We start from the raw sequence: 22,463 nt of genomic DNA, 5'->3' as shown, positions 1-22,463 counted from the left end.
AAGAGGAAAAGCACATGGACCGGGGTGTGCTTCAGCAGTGTTCCTTTGCTCTCTTTATATACAGGTGGGCTATTTTTATATGTAAGACAGTTCAGAGTGATAAATCAAACAGGAAAGGGATGATTTTCACGTTCCTGTTGAGGTCGACAGGCAGACACAGATGGAGTGAAAAAAAAAAAAACAATATTGGTGCAGGCTGGGAGCAATTGGGGGCTGAGTAAATGTAGGTCCCGGTCTTTTTTTTTTTTTTTTGGGTGAAAAATTGACTCAGGGTGCAAATGTATGTCACAGTGTCTGTTATTTGTTTTGCCTGTGGTGTCTTTTTTCTCTCTCTCTCCCAGCTTTAGGGAGCAGGACATTTTTTTTTCAGGTTAGTTTGTGCAATGCCCTCTGTTAAAACAACAGCAGGAGTGCAGGTCACAGTAGCAGGATAAAGTAAAAATGATCCATCTGACGTCACACTAATCTTGTGATAAGGCCTTGTGATTTCCCACTATTGACTGAAATAGGAACTCAAGGTGTTTAAGGAAATAGTATTAGTGACAAGTAAAGAGTAAAAAGTAATGATAAAAACAAAGGGAAGTTGTGTGTTCTTCTTGTATGCACCTCTTGTACCATGCCTTGCTCCAAGCAGTCCAGTCCGACAGTTTAAAGTTAGCCACGAACGAGTCAATGAGACACAGAAAACGTGACAGAGTGGGTGCTCTTGTCAGAACAGACTCACCCTTTTGGCTCATATGGAGACTACTTTACCTGACTCCGCCAGATAGATTTGCTCCGCATATCCATCTGGAAACCTTCCGTTGAAGTAACTTTGGGAAGGGGCGAAAATACTGGTTAGCTGATTGGCCTATGTTGGTGATAGACGGGCCAAATAAACCAATCAGATTCGTCGTCGCTCTGTTACGAGCGACGACGAAAACACAACCACAAGCCAAGCTACTCTTGCTGCTGCAGGTAAAGGCTCGTTAGCTCAGCAAAGAAATACTCTGTAATTCCGATAAAACTTGCTCGATAGCCGCGCTAACGCTAGTTTCATCGGCTGAAGCCACCATGCTGTTAAGACTGAACTGTCGCGCTTCCCGTTGCGTCACACCTCAACCCGCCTCAAAGCCAACGCTGATTGGACGTTCGTTTGGTGAACGGCTCCAAATTTTCTTCAACGGAGAGTAGCCAGACTGATCTGCGAGTGAAATCTTAAAAGCTCGCGAGATCAGGATGGTCTCACGAGGCTAGAGACTACTATCTATGGAGAGGAAAGGTAAATTTACACGTCACCCTTAAACATCATTGCCCTGTAAACCATGGTGGTAGCATCATAGTGAGGGAACGCTTTTTTTTCAGCAGGGAAAGGGAGGTTGGTCAAAGTTAATGGGAAGATGGGTTGAGCTAATACGGGAAAACCTGTTAGAGGATGCAAAACAATGGGAAATGGGACAAAGGTTCACTTTTCGTAAAAACAACAAACGTCCAAAACGTCTTGCTAAGAGCGATGTGTCTAATGTGTCTTATTTTAAATCGGAAGTTAAAGCTTCTATGTTTAAACCTAAGCAAATCCACAAAAAAGGATCCTGGAGTCATATTTTCATGTGGGAAAGTCTTTATAAAAGATCTTTCTAGCCAACCCAGAACTCAAAATCCATTATGTCTACCTTGCATTTCTTCCATAATAGTGTAAGTTTTGAAGTTAAATATTATTTATTTTCTTTCCCATGCATGCCCTTACAATTACCAGACATGTTAAATGAGTTATCCTCCGTTTACTGCAGTTGCCTATATAGGCTGAATTAGTCAGTTTATGAGAGAGTGATTTTGGGCCGAATCCTCTGGGCATGTGTTTGACATGCTGTGCGCTCTCATTCACCTGACTACTTTGTTGAGTCGCCACCATAATCCATGCGTTAGTTGAGAGAACATAAGCTGACTTTCATTCATAACTTTCTTACTTCTGAAAACATCACGCCTCTAAACAAAAGACCTGTGCAGTCTGGTGTAATTTCAACTTGTCGCCAGAGGGGGCGACAATGCTCCTTTAATGATAGGTGTGATTTGAAAACAAGAAATAAAACATTTTATCTTCTCTTTTGATGACTTGCATGTCATTAAATCTTTCACACACTCTGCAATGTACCATCTCCTTAAGTAAACACGTTGCACCAGTGTTATAATACCGACTACTGAGGAATATACAGCTATTAGCCTGTGTTGCTAATACCTGGAATGGTTACCTTATGATTTATGTCACTACCAGATCCAGGTTTCAACTTCATGGATAAATTAAATTGAATTTATTAAAAGGATGGAAACAATTCTTCTGCAAAAAGGTCGCCCAACTACCTCCATTGGCATTCCTACCACAGTCATATAACCATGGGGTTTAGAACAAAGCATTGTGATGTGTTAACATGGCCTGTTCAAAGTTCAGGCCTAAATCCAACTAAAAATCTGTGGGAAAACTTGAACACTGATGACGCGGTCTCTTTCAATACGATTTGACTGAGCTTGAGCAGCAAAGACAAATAGACTTAGAGGCAAAGCTGATAGAGACATACCCCAAAAGACCTGACTTTTCTGAGTCGTATTTCTAAAAAAAAAAAAAACAAGAACATCCATGTATCATTTCCTCACCACTTTACAATTATACACTACATTATGTTGATTTATCTCATCAACTCCCAACCAATACATTAAACTCTGCTGTTGCTGCATGACAAATCATGGAAAAGATGAAAGGTAGTGGCTTTTACGAGGTACTGTAACTTGACAGTTTAAGCCTAAGGAGCAAAGTGAAGAGTCACTTTTCCTGTTTAACTTGAGCTAATCTTCTTATTTTCAGCATATTGATTAGAACCGTCCACAGTGAGCTTAACAGATTCATGGCTGTGCTCTGAATTAGACCTGTTACAGCTTTTACAGATGCCCTTCGGAGCTAGAGAATTAAACTGATTAAGATTTAGTTGAAAGCTTTACGCAAACAGTTAAGAACAAACATCCACTGAGTGAAACTGAAGATTTCAGAGGCAGTCCACCGAACTGACCCATTTTATACAACCTAAACTCAAGTGCCCACTGTGACGTAACTTTTTCTTATGAAGGTAATTAGGCTTTCCCTGGGCATGAGTCACCGCCATTAGTCACTACGAAATTCTGAGCTTGTGTTTCCATTTCTGTGCCCAAAACCTTTGTTCCTAATATCAGAGGACAGCTTCAATGGCTTGCAGTTCTCTGTGATTTGTTAAAATTTGATCTAAACCAATGTCAAAGTCTAACAAGGTTACTCAGTGGTTATTCTGTTGCTATTCTTTGCTGAAATAAATGAATATAATCTATTCAGAAAACCTAGAATTGCAATGCTTTACAAACACAGAAAAAACGGACACACCCAGAAGCATGAAACCGTTTCTAATGTTAAGTCAATGCAAAAAGTGTGAGTCAACAAGTTGGAGGCAAACCAGCTTGCTTCATTAACATTAACTTCATAATGGAAATTATGTTAACTTTCAGAACAAGGATCTGCCAACTGTGGCTACAGAGCCGCAAGTGGCTCTTTGGACCCTCCTCATTGGCTTTTTTGTAACTTTAGCTGACAATGATACAAAACAGACTAATGTTTTTAAATATAGATATAATAACAAGTGCATGTTTTCTAGCAGTTTTGCAGTTTTTTAATTGAACAATTGCATTGAATTTCTACAATGGAATGACACTAAAAGTGCTAGTGATATTCAATTCAATTCAGTTTTATTTATATAGCGCCAATTCATGAAACATGTCATCTAAAGGCACTTTACAAAGTCAAATTCAATCATATTATACAGATTGGTCAAAATTTTCCTCTATAAGGGAACCCAGTTGATTGCATCAAAGTGTATGTTTTTACATACATATTTCCTTCAAGTTGTATGTTTTCTTCCCTTTATTCTAAAACCTAACAATACAAAAAAATATATTTTTTTCCTATCGTAGATACGTATCAAAATGATCTATAACTTTTTTCAAGAGGTCCTTTGACATATGCATCTGAAAACGAGTTTTATTTAGCTAGACTGAGGGCAAAAATGGCTCTTTGGGTTGTGAAGGTTGCAGACACCTGCCTTAGAATAACATCTGCTGTAATCTCATTGGTTTCAACTTTTCCTTCCAAGCAAGCTTTTCCACATCTCCAACCCACCAGCAAGTAGGAGGCTTAAGCAGAACCAGAAAGTAAATGGGTGGATATTTCATCTCCCTATTTATCACAATATCCATTATATATTTTTTATTTTGTTTTTATATTTGTGGAAACTGTCAACATATTATACAGTGCCTTGCAAAACTATTCACACACCTGAAAAATATTATTGTCATGTCATGTTTTACCCATGACTTCAAATGCATCTCAGTCATTTTTGTTTTTGTTTTATACCAACACAAACGAGCACGTAATTGTGAAAAAGAAAGAAAATTATTTGTGGTTTTGGAACAAGTTGCAAGAATTTTGTATTCGACCCCATTTTACTCTGATACCCTTAAATAAAGTCTGGTGCAACCATTTTCAAACAGTTACCTAATTATTAAAAACAGTTCAGTGTTGGACAGCTGTTCTGTGATTGGCTCACAGGTTACTTAGAAATTATTAAGTGAACAAACAGCCATCCTGAAGGAACACGCCACAGAGGTCAGGATAGAAAGTTGTGGAGAAGTTTAAAGCAGGGTTCAAATCTCACCTCTTTGGAATGACAAACAAAAGTCTATGTGGGCCATAAACCACACATCACCCTGGGTGGTGGGAGTAACAGCTGTGGGGATGCTTATCTTCAGCAGGAACAGGGAGGCTGGTCAGAGATGACATGTAGATGGATGGAGCTGAATAAGTGGGAATTCTGGAAGAAAAGCTTTTCTCCTGCCAGATCATGGATTTCCAAGTTCAGCTCTCTAGAGCCAGTGTCCTGCATGGCAACTGACTTAAAAGGCTAAATTAGCTCCTGAGTGTGTCAAATTCAGATGGAGCATTGTGACCCATTCATTTGAGTCAGATCTGCTGAACATCTAAACCACTAAGGACTTACGTTGGACATCGCTGGTTTAGATCAAAGCACATCCCTGTGTCAGGAAGGCCCAGTCAAAGGTCAGACCTACATATAGTAGAAAATGGATGTTCACAGACACACTCCATCATGTCTGACTGAAGTTTGTGGTTGGGAAATATGAAAAGAGAGAAACGAATAGTTTTGCAAGAGACTTTAAAAGTGGAACTAGAGCCCACCCATAGCACTACATTAATGTACTCTTTGTTACCTTTTTACTTTACTGGCACCACACAGGCCCAGTAATAGCTGCTGATCAATAAAAGGAAATGCTGAGAAAGAGAAATTAATCACCAGAGAAGGGTGTGAAGTTTCCCAAATGATTAAATGTGTATGTACAGCAACCCTTTATACAGTTCATTTATTGAGAAACAAAAGTTGCATTCTTTCACCCTTTTAGCCAGCAAAACATACACCAATGATACATTAAGAGTAATATAACTGCCTTTAGCTGAAAAGTGAATGAAAGTATGGGTGCAATGAAAAATCTACTTCTTTAAATTTGGTTAAAGAAGTACATCATATTAGACAGAAATCCTGGATGTCAACTGAATTTGTCGTTGAGAATATTTCTCTTCAATTCACTCATTATCATTTCACATGTTGATGTGGTTCCAGGTCCTATCCTTCCCTCCCTAGGGTGCTCCACATGGCAGACAGACTACTGGACGAGCCGGTTCTGCTCATTCACACAGAGACCTGCTCAGATCAAAGTCTGTACGCGCTGCTGACCACAACTCAAGCTAACGGCGCTGTAATTTCTGACCAATTAATACAAAACATGAGTGAGTCATGACTTGCTTGAGGTGAGACAGAGAAATAACAAGCAGACTGGAGTCGCAGTACCAGCTTGTTCCAATTTCTGGAGAGTAACGACGCAAAGTAATGACTGTTTGGTAAAAATTGGCCGTGGCTGTCTGAAGCGGAGGCCCTTTGGGGCTGACAAACCACAAAAGGGATTTACATATTCAAAAGATCTGAACTTATGACAAGCTCATTATAAAGAATATGCGCTTGAGCTGTGAGTGTGTGTGTGTCAAAACCCTGTCAAAGGACTGATTGCCTAATATATTCAAAGACTAAAAGCACTAAAAGGGGGCTGCTTATCCTCTAAACTGGATTGTATTAATCTACTAATCACACAGCATTTATTTAACTACTTCTCTGCAGCTGCACTGAGGCAATTAGGGCCCTAATTTCCTTTTCTTTGGCCATGGTGTAATTTTCTACTCTTTTTCTCATAGTTGAACTTTAGTCTCATTCCTCTCCCTTGGGTCTTGTTGCCTTTAATGTCCTTTAATTGTTGCTCCTTTTAACTCATCTGGACGCATGGTTAACCTCAATCTTTTCATCGGCTTTCCTGTTTGTTCTCCCCGTCTGGTTTCAGTTTACAGAATTAAATCATTAAAATAAAGGTATTTATATCACATTCTTTACAGCGTGTAGATCCCTGTGTAGTTACTGTCATGTGATTACTTCTTGAACACTGGATCACATTGTTGTGAGGTGTAAGCACCTTATACCTAAATGCCACTTTTTGCCAGGTCTTACACAGGCTATTTCCCCCAGCTATCAGCGTACAAGACTCCCATAAACCCCGATTAAAAGGTCTCTGAAACACAAGGAGCCCATTTGTTTTGTTTTTTTAAAAGAACTCTATTCCCTAAAAAGAAGCTTTGGTTTTTGGGCAAATGTTTGTTTAAAAGGGAGAACAGCGAAAATTATTTGATGTAGGCTTTATTAATAGATATTTACATGTGTATTTTCCTGTCTTTGAATCATTGTTTAATAAGCAAGACCACAGATTGTTGGGTGGATTTTTGAAAGGAAAATGACAAAGGAAAGTACGTTATGTGCTGACATCTGCTGGTGGTTAACTGTTATAACAGGAAAGTGAAAGTGAATAATAGCGACAAAACAAAACTAAGAAATAAGAAAACTAAGAAATAAGAAAACAACAAGCAAATGTTTTTTTTTTTTTTGTTTGTTTGTTTGTTTGTTTTTTGGATTCTTCTTTGTTAAAGTTGGTGCTATATGATGTAATACGCAAAAACTGCGTTTTGGAGGGTGATAAAGCACGAATGGATGCGTCTGAATCCCTACTATTCAACCAACTCTGTGCACTGCTTGCAACATTGGAAACACCGTCACCGTCACAAAATTTTAATAAAATACATCGGAATTATGGGCATAAATGAAACTTTTTTTAAAGAGATGACAAGTTTTTAATGCTTTCCTATAGTCTGGCTTGTGATTGGAGAACTCTATGTATGACACATTTTTAGATGATAAGAAGCAGGTTAATTACAAAAGATTAAGATTGTAGCTCGTTGTCATAATCATTGTAACCAAACAATGCATTTTCCCAACATAATGAATAGTGACAGTAAATCTTATCTATAATGAAGCGAGAAAATTACTCCAGAAATCCTTCGCAATAGCAAAATAAATGAACTGCTGTTTGTTTTTAAGCATCACAGGAATTTCAATTAACATCAATATCACTTTTGAGGGTAGTGGTTGGTTGGATAAAATCTGTACCGCATTTTAAATTAACTTTCCTTAACCTTATACTCCGCCTTTCCGACCAGGAACACCGCTCACCTCACGGGACTGCTAAACGAAGCTGATCCCGGAAATTAAATTCCCCTTCCTCCCTGCTGGACCAATCATGGTGCGCGTCGTCACGCCAGTCCATGGCTTTACCCAATCAGAGCCCGCGAGATAAAAATGTAGGCGTGAGCGCTATCTGTAGCTGGCGTTGACTTTCCTGCGCACTGTTTGGAGTTTGACCACTGTCAGAGGAAAGGACATGTCCATTTCTCAGGACCCAAACGGAGGAATGACTTGAAACAGCTTAGAACAAGAAAACAACCGGAAACATTTCAGTAAACCTGGAAATAATCGGAAAGGTGAGCGGACGCCAGCAATTAATGTTAGCAATATTAGCTACAAAGGGCTAGGCTGTCTTGCTGAACAAATCCGTTAAATGGCACGAATGTATTATTGTTATGTAACAATGGCGGTTCCCACCGCTGCAAATAGACTAAAAAAGTTTTCTAGTAGGCTCAAGGTGTCATCTTCTCAGATTAGCCTCTCAGATCAGTTTGATGATGTCTTAAATAGCCCACATGACGAGGTTCAAATACTGAGAACAAGTTTCCTCTCAGACGACCTTAACCATTCATCCGTCTAGCTGAAATAACCCCGGCTGTGTGGCACAGAGAACAGGTCAAATAAGGGGAAAAGTCTGATGTAACCTATGATCAACTTTCTTCCTCAGGGTTAAATCATAGCACACTAAGACCCTGGTGGTGCATTTTACTCCGATAAAGCAACACACTGGATTTAGATCGTCCAGACGTGTTGTTAGGCGGTGTGTTTTGTCTGCTGGTAACAGGGCAGTAAATGCATGTTCGGAAAGTGAAAGTTCAATTCAGCTTTATTTATATAGCGACAATTCTTGGTACATGTCATCTCAAGGCACTTTCCAAAGTCAAATTCAATCAGATTATACAGATTTGCTCAGATTATACAGATTGGTCAAAAGGTTTCCTAGCTAAGGAAACCCAGTAGATTGCATCAAGTCTTGACAAGCAGCATTCACTCCTCCTGAAACCGTGTCACTTTTTTAGCCTCATGTTTCTTGTTGTTTAGGGGTACAGGATGAAAACATTTTCTAAAACGTGGCTTATTTAGGAAACTCTAAGAAGAGTTTGGGTTTACTTTGACAGCCTATAAGGTGAACCTCTTCTCTAGTCTTCTTCCAGGGAATGCCAAATATTTACCTCCATCTAACCTTTTCAACCCTACTGAAGAGAAACATCCACACTGCATCATGCTGCCACCATCGCCATGATGTGTTCAGGGTCATGTGCAGTTTTAGTTTCCCCTCACATACGGTACACGCGCTGTTTTTGCATGTTGGTTAAATAGTTTGGGTTCTGAATCGACAGATTCTCCCACCTGAGTGGTGAATCTCTGCTGCACCCCCAGAGTAACCACGGGCCACTCTGCATTTGCCCAGTAAAACAGATCAACTGTACGCATAATGAGGTTAAAAAGCACAGCTTGGGACAACTTTTAAACACAGTTGGTTGCACCGGATTTTATTCAGGGCTGTCAGAGTAAAAAGGGGCTGGATAATAGTCACATCTGTACGTTTCAGGCTTAAATGAAAACAAATACTATGTTGAACTACTTTGTCTTGGTCAGTCACATAAAATCTTGACAAAAATCCATTGAAGTTTTTGGTTTTAAGGTGTAGAAGTTCAAGGGTCTAGAATACTTGTGCAATGTAATCTAAGACCGATCAGACAGAGCCCCCCGCCTCACTCTAAAGGAAAATTACTAATGTATTTGGTGATGTAATCTCGCAGATATCAAAATAAATTCTTCTGAACACTATAATCTTGTCCTTGTTCTTTTTCCAGCCATGGATCCTTCATCTACAGGCAACCTGCCCACACCAAAGCTCAACCCTTCCTCCCCAGCCTCCATGAGCCCTGGGACCTCCTCCCTCGGCTCATCCGTGGGCTCCTCCACCCCTGAGCCAAAGATGCATAGAGTCACACTGCCGACGCCTCCGACCACGCCGGCATCTCCTCCATCCACCGCCTTGCCTCAGATACCGCCCAGGCTTCATTCTCGCTCTTCCTCCCTCTCCACGCCGACAACCGTGACTCCCCGCCGGCCCACCAGAAGCTTTTCGCAGCCGGGCAGATCACAGCTCAACGCAGCGTCGTCAACAAGCAGTCTTCTGAATGGATCGTCAGTTGCTGCGGTGCCTCCGTCACCTGCCTCACCTGAACCAGGTAACGTGGGCCTTTGAGCTCAAACAGGAGCCTTCTGGCTTAGTTTTACTTTGCAGTTTTTTTTTATGCAATCAGTGCAGCCAACACTGCCAGGTGCTGTAGCGTCTCAAAAACAAACATGCAAAGCAGCCGCTCCCTTCCTGCTGGTCTACAGAGAAACACTAGAGTTTTCCTCGAATTATTATTTTTTTCTTGCTGCTTCTGCTTGTCATGTAGCCGTATAATGGGTGGAGATCTCTCATATACATTTGTAGTAGCATATTTTAGGTGTTTAAAGTCTTTGCAATGATATCAAGATATGTAACTTTTAGGTTTTACCAGGAAGTGGGAAACGTTCACTCTTATTTCTGTGAAAAATATGATAATTGGTAGAAACAAGCTATTTACTGTAATTGAAGTAAGGGGGGGGGGGGGGGGGGCAGCCATTTTGAGTTATTAAGAGTGGATGTTACTTTGAGAAAGGCGGCAGCTGTTTACTGCTCTAAACAAACAGTTATTTTAGGGTTCAGAGAGAGCGTCAGAGTATGAGCAGTGAACTTGGACAGCACAAGAGGACATCTGATGCATGTTACTGGATATCATCAGTATTTTCTTTTCTCACATTCAGACTGACAGCTGCTTCACTCACCAGTACCGCCTACAAGCTTTGGAAATGTTAAATCTGGGAAAGGTTTTCTAAGGTTTTAGCTGATGTGGTTTAAATGCATATAGCCACCTAATATGCTTGTAAAAAAAGAGCAAAAAGAGTTTGATCATGATAAAATAAGGTTATATACACTAAGCCTCTATCTTTATAGTGTTTTGATGGTCCTTTTTGAGCCGAGCAATATTCTGCTCTGGGGCGCGATTAACAAATATAAAGGTGACATCTAGTGGCAGTATCGCAGAACTATCATACCGGTTAGCTTAATTTATGAATCAATTCTAAATAATGCCGGCAATACAGAAGCAGCTTGGCATGATTGAAGACCAACCGTCATTAATTAAATAAACCAATCTACAGAAACTTTAAAAGCCTCATATCAGAACATTTACTCACGTCAATCAACTTTGCGGTCACAGCTGAGCCTCGGCTGGTTTAGCGTCCGCTTCAGTGAGCACCAACATTCATACTGTATTCCCAGCCACATTCCAGTCTTTTCCCTCTTGGAATCATATTTTTTTTGCACTTTTTTTTCACTGGATTTTGGACCATTATTCATTGTTTCGCTTGGAGATGCTAATAGCCGTTAGCTAGTTCCTTGTTTTTACCCCTGCTGTGCATGAGCACTACGTACTTCCGTTAATATCGTAAATAAACACAAAGGGTTTCATTTACTAGCAAATTGAGCAAAAACAAAGTATAAAACACCAAAATAACAACCAATAAACCAGCAGGATGTGATAATCTTTCATAAAAAAGTTCTATACAACCAGAGTGAGCTACTGACGTATAAATAAAAAAGTTAAATAACATGGCTATGCACCTGGAAGGTTAAGCTGTCCCTCCCACTGGAAACTGGGAATAGCAGCGATTAGGTCATTGAATGAATGAGGAGGGCAGTGGGGAAAAAAAAAAGTTTAATTGGTGTCCAAGCTGCTGCTGAAAGGAGCTGTAAGAGGTAGTGCTGTACATTATAGAAAATGCATGGTTCCTGGATCTGTGTTTGTGATTGGTTGGGAGGATGTAGAGACTGTAATAGTAACTTACATGGCTAAAATGCATAAGGAAAGAAAACCTTTATTCTATTGACCTTTTTATTGATGCTTTGTTTCTATCATCGATATACGACTATCGATCTATATGTTTTGTTATTGAATTATCGTCCAGCCCCAGTAAGCGCCTTTGTAACCTGTGTCCTCACTGATCCATCTTCCTTTACCCTTCCCTCTTTTTGTCACTTTAGAACAGAAAACTTGGGGTATTTAATTGGGATAATGAATGATTATTGAGCAACACAATAAATTATGTGCTGCGAAGTGAAAGGGAAATGATGCATGGTTTTCAAAAGTGTTGTTTTTTTTTTTTTTTTTTTTTTTTACAAATGATAATTTGAAAAGTTTTCCCTGCATATGTTGCAGCCCCTCTGGGTAATCGTAAACCCACCTCTTGTTGCTGTCAGAGCTCTAGGTGGTTTGCCATACGTCGCTACCAAACTTGCACATTTAAATTAGCTCATTCCTATTTGTTATAGAGCTCCAGCTCAGTTAGACTGGATGGAGAGTTTCTGGGAACATCTTTTTCTTTTTTTAAAGTCATGCCTCAGATTCTTGTTTGGGTTTAAACCAGTTCCTTCTTTTCCATTTTAACCAATGAATATCTCCTTACTGTCTCACCGCCCAGCCAGGTATAGATCGATTGAACCCCGAGGCTTTGTGATATGTTTAAATCTTGTTTCATACAGGAGCTCAGGCTGATTGTTTGAGCCCATCCCAGTGTTATTTTCCCATTACACATATCGTTCTGTATGTAGGCCACAAAAGTTCACTTTTGGTGTCGTCTGACTAGAGCACCTTCCTCCACAGGCTTGCTTTGTCCCCTTTGTCTTTTGGCAACCTTTAAACAACACTTCTCAGGGCTTTTAAGCATTTAAACAGCTCTCTTCTTGCAACACCGTCAATGGTTGTCTTGGGCCACTAGTGAGCCCACGTTTAGTCATTGTCAGTTTAGGTGGACTGCCTGAACTTGATGTCCTGATAGGTTTGCAGTTGTGGCTATATTAAACTGTGCTCTGTGAGATTTCTAAAGCCTGGGATAGTGTTTTAAACCTTTTCACCACTTGACTTTTTTAACACTCTATTTATGAAGGTTTTTAAGTTTGATACTGAACTGTGCAACTGTCCATCAAGTCTAGAAGATGCTTAAGTAAGGAAGTTGAGTAAGGAGAGCATCATTGGTCCTTCGTATGTTCTAACACTGGATTCCATATCTTGGAAAACTTCAGAGTATTACCAGACAGTTCATATCTCAGTCTTTCCACGTGTAGAATACCTATGAGTTCCTTCAGCCAGGTTTCCAAAGTTTTAGAATGCATCTCTTAGCAATCAACAAACTAAGAGTTACAGCAGAGCGTGTGTTACAGTCCGATTTTTTTCAGGAGTATCCCAATAAAGCAATTACAGGATCAGGTGTAACAGTTTTTTTAAACACAGATTAAAACCAGTGGAAGATGAGAGACCAGAAGTTATGTAATTTCAGGCAAAACCAAAAAAGATTTATGATCAACTCCACCCAAAGTTATCAGAATCAAGTTTATTGCCAAGTAGGTTTGCACTTACAAGGAATTTGACTTGGTGTAGATGGTGCAGACAAAAACAGTCCTGAACGGGGGAGAGGCAGTGGTTTAATGAAGGCATTTTCCCTTACACTAATTGCCAGGGGCTCAATGGCCAATGCAGAAATGAGGGGACATCCCTGACGCGTCCCCCTCTTCAAAGCGAAGGAGGGTGACCTATCTGAATTGGTGAGAACCAATGCTTTATGCTGTGGATACAACATGCGCACACAAGACAAGAGATAAAAGATGGGCCCAGACTAAACCTCTCCAAAACCCTAGAAAGATACTGCCAATCCAACTGGTTAAAAAGTCTCTGCTTCTAGACACAGGATGGCCTTCTTAGAGCTTTTGTCAAAGGGACAGTACATAATGTCCATCACACGCCTAACATTAAAGAAAGAGAATCGATTTGCAATGAAGCCCACCTCATCAGCGTGAATAAAGGATTCTACACGTGCATTTAAACATTTTAAAATCTAGGTTGAGCGTGGAAATTGGACGGCAAGATGAAGGTTCCATTTCTTCTCTGTCCGCCTGCAGCAATAGAGAAATATTAGCATCATGTAGGGTTTGGGATAAGACTTTCAGATGTCACTGAGTGTAAGAACATCCTATGTAGAATTTGAGTTATTTGATTTGCAAATTTCTTGTAAAATTAATTTCCAAACCCATCTGGTCCTGGGGTTTTCCCTTTTTGCATGTTTGGGTTGAACAGAGTTTTTCTTCTGGGGATATTTCTGCAGTAAGGGCTTCACGAGAGCTTTCATCCAGCTTTGGTACATTTAGATCTTTTAACCAGCTTTCCACATTACCTGCTGAATTTGATCCGTAAACCTCTTCATAATATTCCCTGAAGCGAGAGTTTATCAGCTTTGAGTCCGTTAGGATGACACCAGAGCAAGATTATATTTTGTGAATAGCTCTGCTAGCCTGTTGTCATCTTGTCACAAATTAGACAGAGATTAGGTGATACACTGAGATGCCTGTGGTGCTTAAGAAGGATTCTACTTACTTAATTAGGGAACCCAAAACCCCATTAATACTTGTTCATGCCACACTTTTCAGATTTTAAACTCCTTTCCAGTTATTCACTATTTTATTTTTCAATCACACGAAACCCCAATAAGGAACACAGAAGTGTGGAAGACTTCAAGCAGCATTAATACATTTTCCCCAGGCACTTTTATACAAGTTTCATGCATCATCTCTAACAGGTGTTATTATGGAGAACCCCTTTAGACATTATAAAACCCATAATACCTCTCTAAATTGATATTTCACGTTTGTTTTTCAGATGAGCCGGAGGAGGAGGTCCGATTTGAGGATTTGGAGGAGAGGGCGAAGTCAGGTGACGCTAAAGCCCAAACAAAGGTCAGTGAACATACTGCAGATATTATTGAGTGTATGTTCAAGACAGATCAGCTGAGTTTGCAATTTAGCCGCGCTATGGACGGGACAGCGTGCCACAGCGGAGCTTGTTTGGCAAGTTTCTAACTCTGTCTAACTCGCGTGTGTGTCCAGATGGGCCGTTACTTTTTGGCCTTGGCCGAAGAAAGCGACGAGGAGCTGAACAACTGCACAGCGGTCACTTGGCTGGTCCAGGCTGCCAAACAGGGCCGCAAAGACGCTGTGAAACTGCTGCAGCAGTGCTTAAAATCCAGAAAAGGTGACCCAAAATTCACCTTGTTTCCCCTCAAACTCCCTACTGAAAATTCTGCCTTTATTAATCCCAGCTTTTTATGCTGTGGCTGGTCTCTTTCGTTCCTCAGGCATCACTCTGGAGAACCTTGAGGAGGTCAAGAGGTTGTGCACAGAGACTCGTTTCGAGAGGGGAGTGAGGAAAGCGGCTCTGCTCATGTACTACAAGCTGAACCCGGAGAAGAAGAAGTCGGTGGCGGTTTCTGAGCTGCTAGAGAATGTGGAGCATGTTCACATTGAACCAGGTGCAGAAAGGAGAACTTTTTACACTATTTTAATCTATTTTCCCTCCCCTAATCATGTGTTATTTACATCTGTCTTCTGTTTCAGGCAAACCCGTCTGCTCAGGCCCGCTCAACAGCTCCACTAAGAAACAAAGGCGAGTCCTGGAGACGATGGTCTCCAGAGAAGGTGGGTATATTCTGGCAACCACTCGTATTTGGGATTAAAAGACGGCGACCCTATGATTACTTTTAACATTTCCAATTCAGAGTATTATGAATTTTAAATAGTCCGGATAAAACTACGGGGAGGTTAAAGGTGTTGTTTTTTTTCGCTTTGCAGGCAGTTCTCATGTAGGTCTGGATGATTTTGTTGAGATGACAAAGAAATACGCTCAGGGTATTGCGCCGTCACCTGTCATGGCGGCTGCAGCGGACGATGACGACGACGACGACGATGTGGTGGTGAAAAATCCAGATGAACTGCCGCTTCACCAGAAGGCAAGACGTTTATTTATTTTTTTTACCCTGGCCTGAGAATGGGCTTTTATCTTTATTCTCCACTAGTTTCTGTTTTGTTTTATGCCTCTGTATCAGGGCTGCATGTGACGTGCATAGACTAACCCAGGGGTCTGCAACCTGTGGCTCTTTGGACCTTCCACAGTGGCTCTTAATAACTTTGGCTACAAATTATATTTTATATTATGGTATTTAAATGTAATAATGATAACAAATGCAGGTTTTAGCACTTTTTTTCTTTGAATAATAGTTTTTAATTTTTCACAACAGAATGATGCTGAAAGTGCCAGTAATATTTAATTTTAAATCAATATTTTTTCATTATGTTGGAAACTATGATTTTTTTTTTTTTTTTATTTTTTTTTTACAAATATCAACATCTCGTCCATCCTCTTTTTTTTTCTTTTTTTAAACCTCAAAATAGACATAAAAGGGTGTTTCTGTAAACGCTGTTGATGACAACATATTTCCTACAGTAGATCTTTATCAAAAATTATAACTTGTCTTTTTGCAGAAAGCCAGGCAACATTTGCGGCTCTGAAAGAGTTTAATTCAAGTGGACTGAAGGGAAAATGTCTCTTTAGACTGTAAAGGTTGCAGGCCCCAGGATCATTTGGGAACGTAAAAAAACATTTTGTATAAATTTATTTACATTTGGATCAGACTGACCACATTAGTCAGTTTCAGCAATTTCTAACCTTAGGACAGGGGAGTCAAACATACGGCCGACTCCGGCCCGCCGAACAATTTAGTCTAGCCCGGTGGCTAAATGCATTATCATTATTCAACAATGATTATTTATTTTTTTCCCAGTGTCCTGTCTGGCAATGTGGCAATAAGAATTGTTGTCTTAACGCCAAAAAGAGCCCAACAGATTTGACTTTCACAAGTGGAGCAGTACTGCTTTCGCCATAGTGCTCCGCTTGATTTATGAATGTGAATAGTTTTATGATTCATGCGGGGAATATCTCAAATGATATGGACACTACAATGGGAAAGTAGGAGAGGAAAGGAAGAACAGGAAGAAAAAAAAGAAAAGGTGAAAGAAAGAGGAGATTAAAGGAAGAGAATGATAAAACAATTATTGAAAAAAACATGTACTTCGTTTAATTGAAAATCTGCAGTTCTTATATTGTCCACGAGGGGCGCTGTGTTTTAATCAGCAGATGGTAGCACTGAGCTTCAGATGTGGAAAATAGATTTTAAATAATTTTCTTAATTTTTATCTGTTTGATGTATTTTGTCATGTAGGACAGTGTTTTTAAGTTCCAAAAAATTTGAATAAATGTTTTTCAACATTGTATAATCACTGTGATCAGTTCTTATGCATAATGCACTTAAGTAAATGTTTAACTGAGTTAAAGTATTGTTGAAATTGCACATACTTTTCTTAAAAACGCTGAGGTTATTCATAATATATTGTTGTAAAAGTGAAATTAATTTAATATAAAAATCAACAACAAGTCCACTTTTATTATTTACCCGTGTGGCCCTCTTGAGATCAGATTAAGCTGTATGCGGCCCCTAAACCAAAATGAGTTTGACACCCCTGATTTAGGACATCTCTACAAAGTCGGTAACCAGCGATCGTGACAAACAGAAGGCGCTTTAGTCTCCACTTCATGCTGACTTCCTCTGTTTTTCCTTGCGTTTCTCTCAGTTGCTGAAGTTCCCGCTGTACGCGCTGCTGGAGATAAAAGAGCATCTCATCGACTGGGCGTCGCGGGCCGGCATGCAGTGGCTCAGCGCCCTCATCCCCACTCACCACGTTAACGCGCTCATCTTTTTCTTCATCATCTCCAACCTCACCATTGAGTTTTTCGTCTTCCTCATCCCCCTGCTGGTTTTCTACCTCTCCTTCTTCTCCATGGTCATCTGCACCCTGCGGGTGTTTCAGGTCAGTCCCAAGTCTGCGACACTGCGGTTTAGATGTTGTGAAACGTTAGCCGAGGAAGCAGACAGACTAATGATGATTTATTATTATTATTATTAAAGAAACCTGTTTGTCTTTTCTAGAACTCAAAAGCATGGGAAAATTTCCGAGCTCTCACAGACCTGCTTGCTCAGTTTGAGCCTGGCCTGGACCTGGAGCAGGCCGAGACCAACTTTGGACGGACACACCTAGAGCCTTACCTGTGAGAGCACCTCTGTTTACTGAGTCTCTTTTCATTTCATTAGATTTTTAGATAGTTTTTCTTTAAAATGCTCTTATCATGGGCATGAATGTTGTATTATTTAGGGTCATTAAATAATTTTTTTTTTAGTTTTTTTTATGGAGTGCATTAATAATACAACTTTGTTGGTTTAGAAAAATAATTTGTCTCACAAGTTTGAATCTATTTAATTATATTTCCTCAGCGACTCAGTTAAATTGATGAATATTTATGTATTTGGAGAATTTTTGTTTTTAGGTATTAGCTTTTAAGCTCTGTGTTTAGGGTTCGGTTTCAGAAGCCTAATGTTGGCTTGTTATATTTACTCTATATGCAGTTTTTACTGGTTTATGGGCCCTTTATCCCCATTTGAAAACTCAACTGTCTGCATTTCAGCCATTTAATCTGATTTTAGAGCCCCTGTCCCCATGGAGGTGAGATTTGCTGTATCCACGAAGGTATTTGGTCATTTAGGCATTGCATTCACATGGACCCGACGTTTAGGGAGACCAAAAAGGATAATTTTTTAAACCTGGCTCATTTAAAAAAAAAAAAAATCAAAAGGGCCGGTTTTGTATTTTTGTGTTTTACATGCCAAATGTATATTTTTCTGAAGCGATAACATAGAAGCTTCTCTCTCTGTAACCCGCATGCGCTTGCCCCTCATAAATAACAACAAACTCTGCGTTGTTCGGTGTGGCGTTCGTGCTACAGCACAGCAAAAGGGGAATTTAAAGTAAGTCAAATTGTCTTGAAATTAGTGTATTTGTCCTTGATTTGAGCAGGCACGTTTAAATGATCGGCCAATATAATAAGATTTTTGCACTTAAAATAGGAACAACTCATCTCCCATCATCTTATTTGAAGTGCAGTATCTAATTATCTTATTCTAGGGGTCAAATACTCATGCCATTGACAGATAATCTTATTCACTTGCTCAAATTAAGGGCAAATAAAACTAATTTCAAGAATATTTTTTACCTACTTTTAGTTAAATTTTTGCAGTCTATCGGATGTTCCTGTGGCAGCAGATCTCTGTCGAGTTTGAAGATGCTGATTATTGAGCAGCGTATTTTTTTCTTTTTCTTTTTCTTTGGACCCTCTTAGGCCATGTTGGTGTAAAACTGACTTCACTGTAGACTGACGCAACCATTTCCAGGTCCTGACGGGCTTATTCTAATCAATTTGGTCAAATCTGAGAGGGAACGTTTGGTTCAGGCTGAAACTACGACAAAATTGGGTTTTCCCATCAGAACATTGGTCTTAAGTTTTGGAGGATTATTATATACAGAAGCTCACTGACGGCTACAAGAAGATGTTTGTCCAGGTGAAGCATGCTGAGGCACATTTAAACAAGTAGTAATTGGGGTTCATTTAAATATTTGGGGATGAGATGGAATCCACTGCCAGTTGAAACCCTTACATCCAACTCATGTTAAAAGAAACCACAGAAGTTGTGTGATAGATTATCGCGCTGTATAAATCACTGCTTCAGTGAGAACCTCTCACCAGAACGGTTTGAACTCCTTGTTTTCATGTCTCTCTCAGGTACTTCCTGCTCTCGGTGGTCTTCGTCGTGTTCTCCTTCCCCATCGCCGACAAGTCCTGGATCCCCTGCTCGGAGCTAGCCGCCGTCGCCCTCTTCTTCACCATCACGGCCTTCCTCAGCCTCCACGCCTCTGCCCAGCTCTTCGCTCGTAAAGCCCTCCTCACGGAGGTCCTCTCGGGGGCGTGCTCCCTCACCCAGCACCTGCCCGACTCCCTGTGGTTCCTGCGGATGTTGGGCCTGACGTTCGTCACGGTGCCGCTGGGAGACGCGCTGGCGTTAAACCTGGGCATGCCGTGGCTTCTGTACGGACACCTCGTCTATCTTCTCCTCCGCATGGCCCAGCTGAGAGGCTTCAAGGGGACCTACCTGTGCCTGGTGCCCTACTTGGTGTGCTTCACCTGGTGCGAGCTCTGCTTGGTCTTCCTCAACAACGCCACAGCCATAGGACTCATCCGGACCTGCGTGGGCTACTGCCTCTTCCTCTTCGCCCTTCCTATCCTCTCCCTGGGCCTGGCTGCCATGGTCATGATCCAGTTGGCGCAGTGGTTCCTCACCCTGGAGGTGACGAAGATGGCGGTGACGCTGGTCGTCTGCTTTGTGCCCGTGGTGCTGCGGCTTTGGACTCGCTTCAGCCTCAACCCCGTCGCCGTCTTCCGGTCCTTGTCGCGGAGCAGCGTCGTCAAGCTCATCCTGGTGTGGCTGAGCGCGGTGGTGCTCTTCTGCTGGATGTACGTCTACAGGTCCGAGGGAATGAAGGTGTACAACTCGACCCTGACGTGGCCCGAGTACAGCAACCTGTGCGGGCCGCTGGCCTGGAAGGAGTCCAACATGGCCCAGACGCAGATCCTCTGCTCCCACCTGGAAGGCCACCGGGTCACCTGGACGGGACGCTTCAAGTACGTCCGCGTGACGGACATCGAGAACGGGCCGCAGTCGCTCGTCAACCTGCTGCCTGTCTTTCTAGGAAACTGGATGCGCTGTCTGTACGGCGAGCCCTACCCGCTGTGCGAGGACGGGAAGGCGAAAGCCCCCGCCGAGCCGCTGCCCGCTCCCGCTCCCCACCCGGAGGACCGCCTCTGCAAGCTGAAGGCGCTGGCCAAGCACGAGTGCCACGTCAAGCGCTTCGACCGGTACAAGTTCGAGGTCACCCTGGGCATGCCGCTGGAGAGGAAGACGAGAGACGGCACGGTCATCGAGGACGAAGACGCCACCAAGGACATAGTTCTGCGGGCGAGCAACGAGTTCAAGTCTGTGCTCCTGCACCTGAACGCCGGCAGCCTGGTGGAGTTCAGCACCATCCTGGAGGGCCGTCTGGGCTCCAAGTGGCCCGTGTTCGAGATGAAGGCCATCCACTGCTTGTCGTGCGGGGACGCCCGCGTTCCCAGCCGCAGGCAGTACAAGATCGAGCACGACTGGAGGCGCAGCGTCCAGAACGCCCTGCAGTTTGGCTTCGACTTCTTCTTCAACCCCTTCCTGAGCGCTCGGCTCGAGGAGCACCCCGAGACGGAGGCGGAGAGCGCGGCGCGGGACGACGGATAGAGGGAGGGAGAGACGCCTCATGAGGAAACTACGGAAGAACGCTAACGATTGTACAACACTGCTCTTATCTGCAATATCGGAGGCCGACTACAGGAGGCTGCCCGGATCCTCAGGCGTTTACTGGCTCTTCTAAAAGCACTCGTGCTCCTTTAACCTCTTCACATTTGGTTACATTACAACCACAACGTTCAGCGCGTCTCACTGGGCGTCAGCTGCTGGAGATCTGTCTGATCTGGTAGAGAGCTTTTGTTTTCCTTAGCTGGATTTAGGGTTTGGGCTTTGACTAGGCCACTTTAACACAAACATACGCTCTGATCTAAACCGTGTCATGGTGACGGTTGTATGTTTATGGTCTAAAAAAACCTGAGTGAAGTTGGCCCCCCCACCCTCTTCAAATCAGACAAAATTGGTGTCAATCAACTCGACTCCGTTTGTGCTGGTTTGTGCAGCAAAAGTTTCCGTTTGTTGATTGACAATAATTGACACCAATTTCATTTGATTTGAAGAAGGTGGCGGGGCTGGTTGACCTTTGATGACCTCTAAAAACATTTGTTTATATCTTTAAAATGATAGCGGCACAAACGAAAATTTTTGCTGCACAAACCAGCACAAACGTTTGGCACCAATTTTGTCTGATTTGAAGAGGGTGGGGGGGCCAACTTCACTCCGGTTCTAAGAAAGCTGAACCTCTGTCCGCCACAGCCTTTAAAAGGTTTTGTGATTGCTCCGTATTTAGTGCCTCCGTGTTTAACCGCAGGGGTGGTGCGTTCAGGGTGATGAGCTACGTGTTTGCTGCGTTGCCTGCAACGTCAAAGTGGCTTTCTTTCGCCCTCGAATAGGGGATAAAAGGTTTTTGCACCTGTGCTGTGAATCACTGCAGCTCCTCCAGAGAGTCCCTGGTCGTTGCTCCCTCTCCAGCTTGCCTGATGCCTGAATGTCTCAGTGGGTTTGCAGTTGTGTCATAAGCTTTGACATTGGTCTATACCCTAACCCTGCTTTAAGCTCCTCCACAACTTCAGCCCTGACCTGTCTGCTGGGCCTCTTGGTCTTCATGATGCTTTTCTTTTCCACTAACAGCTGCATTGACACTAAGAGGGAATAGGAAGCATTTCTCAAAGAAATTGGTTTCTCTGTATCAGAGTGAAAGAGAGCTTCTCCTTGACTTCCTGTTGTTGTCGTTCTGTCACGTAAAATCGTATCAACTCAGATAGATTTTCACGGTTGTGATGTAACAGACTGTCAAGAGTCCATTGGGGCGTGAATACTTTTACAACAACCACGGGTTTGGAGTTCTTGCAGCTTTGGAGCCGAAACATAAAGGTGACAAAAGACGGAGCGGAAGCACAAAGTGATCGGGATTTCACTGCCCACTGCTACGGTTTTTGCTGTGAGTTATTTAGGAACATTTCATCCGATTTTAGTTGCATGTTTGCCGACCTTGGAGTTAATCAAGTAAAATAGTTCTGTTTTTGTTTGGTTTTTTTGCCATTCAAACACTCTTTTTACCCCAAAATCCCACGCTTGGTGGCTAAAATCATCAGTATTAAGTAGCTCCAGCTTCCACTGTAGACTGCTCTATGCTTCTTTTGTTGATCCCATAACTATTGAAGGATATTTACTTTGAAGGACCTACGCTTTTGTTTTCTG

The 22,463-nt window shown here is 41.9% G+C and overlaps 1 protein-coding gene across 1 annotated transcript; it reads left to right on the top strand.

Annotated features, from left to right (window-relative positions):
- The first annotated feature begins 7,803 nt into the window (after positions 1 to 7,803).
- Positions 7,804 to 21,381, top strand: wfs1b (Wolfram syndrome 1b (wolframin)). Its single transcript, XM_012871962.3, has 10 exons — positions 7,804 to 7,978; positions 9,500 to 9,880; positions 14,432 to 14,508; positions 14,659 to 14,803; positions 14,907 to 15,080; positions 15,166 to 15,246; positions 15,400 to 15,557; positions 17,236 to 17,472; positions 17,592 to 17,710; positions 19,277 to 21,381. The coding sequence occupies exons 2-10, from the start codon at positions 9,502 to 9,504 to the stop codon at positions 20,814 to 20,816; spliced, it is 2,910 nt and encodes a 969-aa protein (XP_012727416.2). The 5' UTR covers positions 7,804 to 7,978; positions 9,500 to 9,501; the 3' UTR covers positions 20,817 to 21,381.
- The last annotated feature ends 1,082 nt before the right edge of the window (positions 21,382 to 22,463 follow it).

The sequence above is a fragment of the Fundulus heteroclitus genome, chromosome 23 (genome assembly GCF_011125445.2).
Source record: "Fundulus heteroclitus isolate FHET01 chromosome 23, MU-UCD_Fhet_4.1, whole genome shotgun sequence".
Lineage (NCBI taxonomy): Eukaryota > Metazoa > Chordata > Actinopteri > Cyprinodontiformes > Fundulidae > Fundulus > Fundulus heteroclitus.
This window is presented reverse-complemented; position numbering and strand designations above follow the sequence as displayed.

Coding starts and splice junctions, on each gene's coding strand:
- wfs1b (XM_012871962.3), top strand. CDS start 9,502: ATGGATCCTTCATCTACAGGCAACCTGCCCACACCAAAGCTCAACCCT. Junction 9,881..14,431: donor ACCTGCCTCACCTGAACCAG/GTAACGTGGGCC, acceptor TTTGTTTTTCAG/ATGAGCCGGAGGAGGAGGTC. Junction 17,473..17,591: donor GCACCCTGCGGGTGTTTCAG/GTCAGTCCCAAG, acceptor TGTCTTTTCTAG/AACTCAAAAGCATGGGAAAA.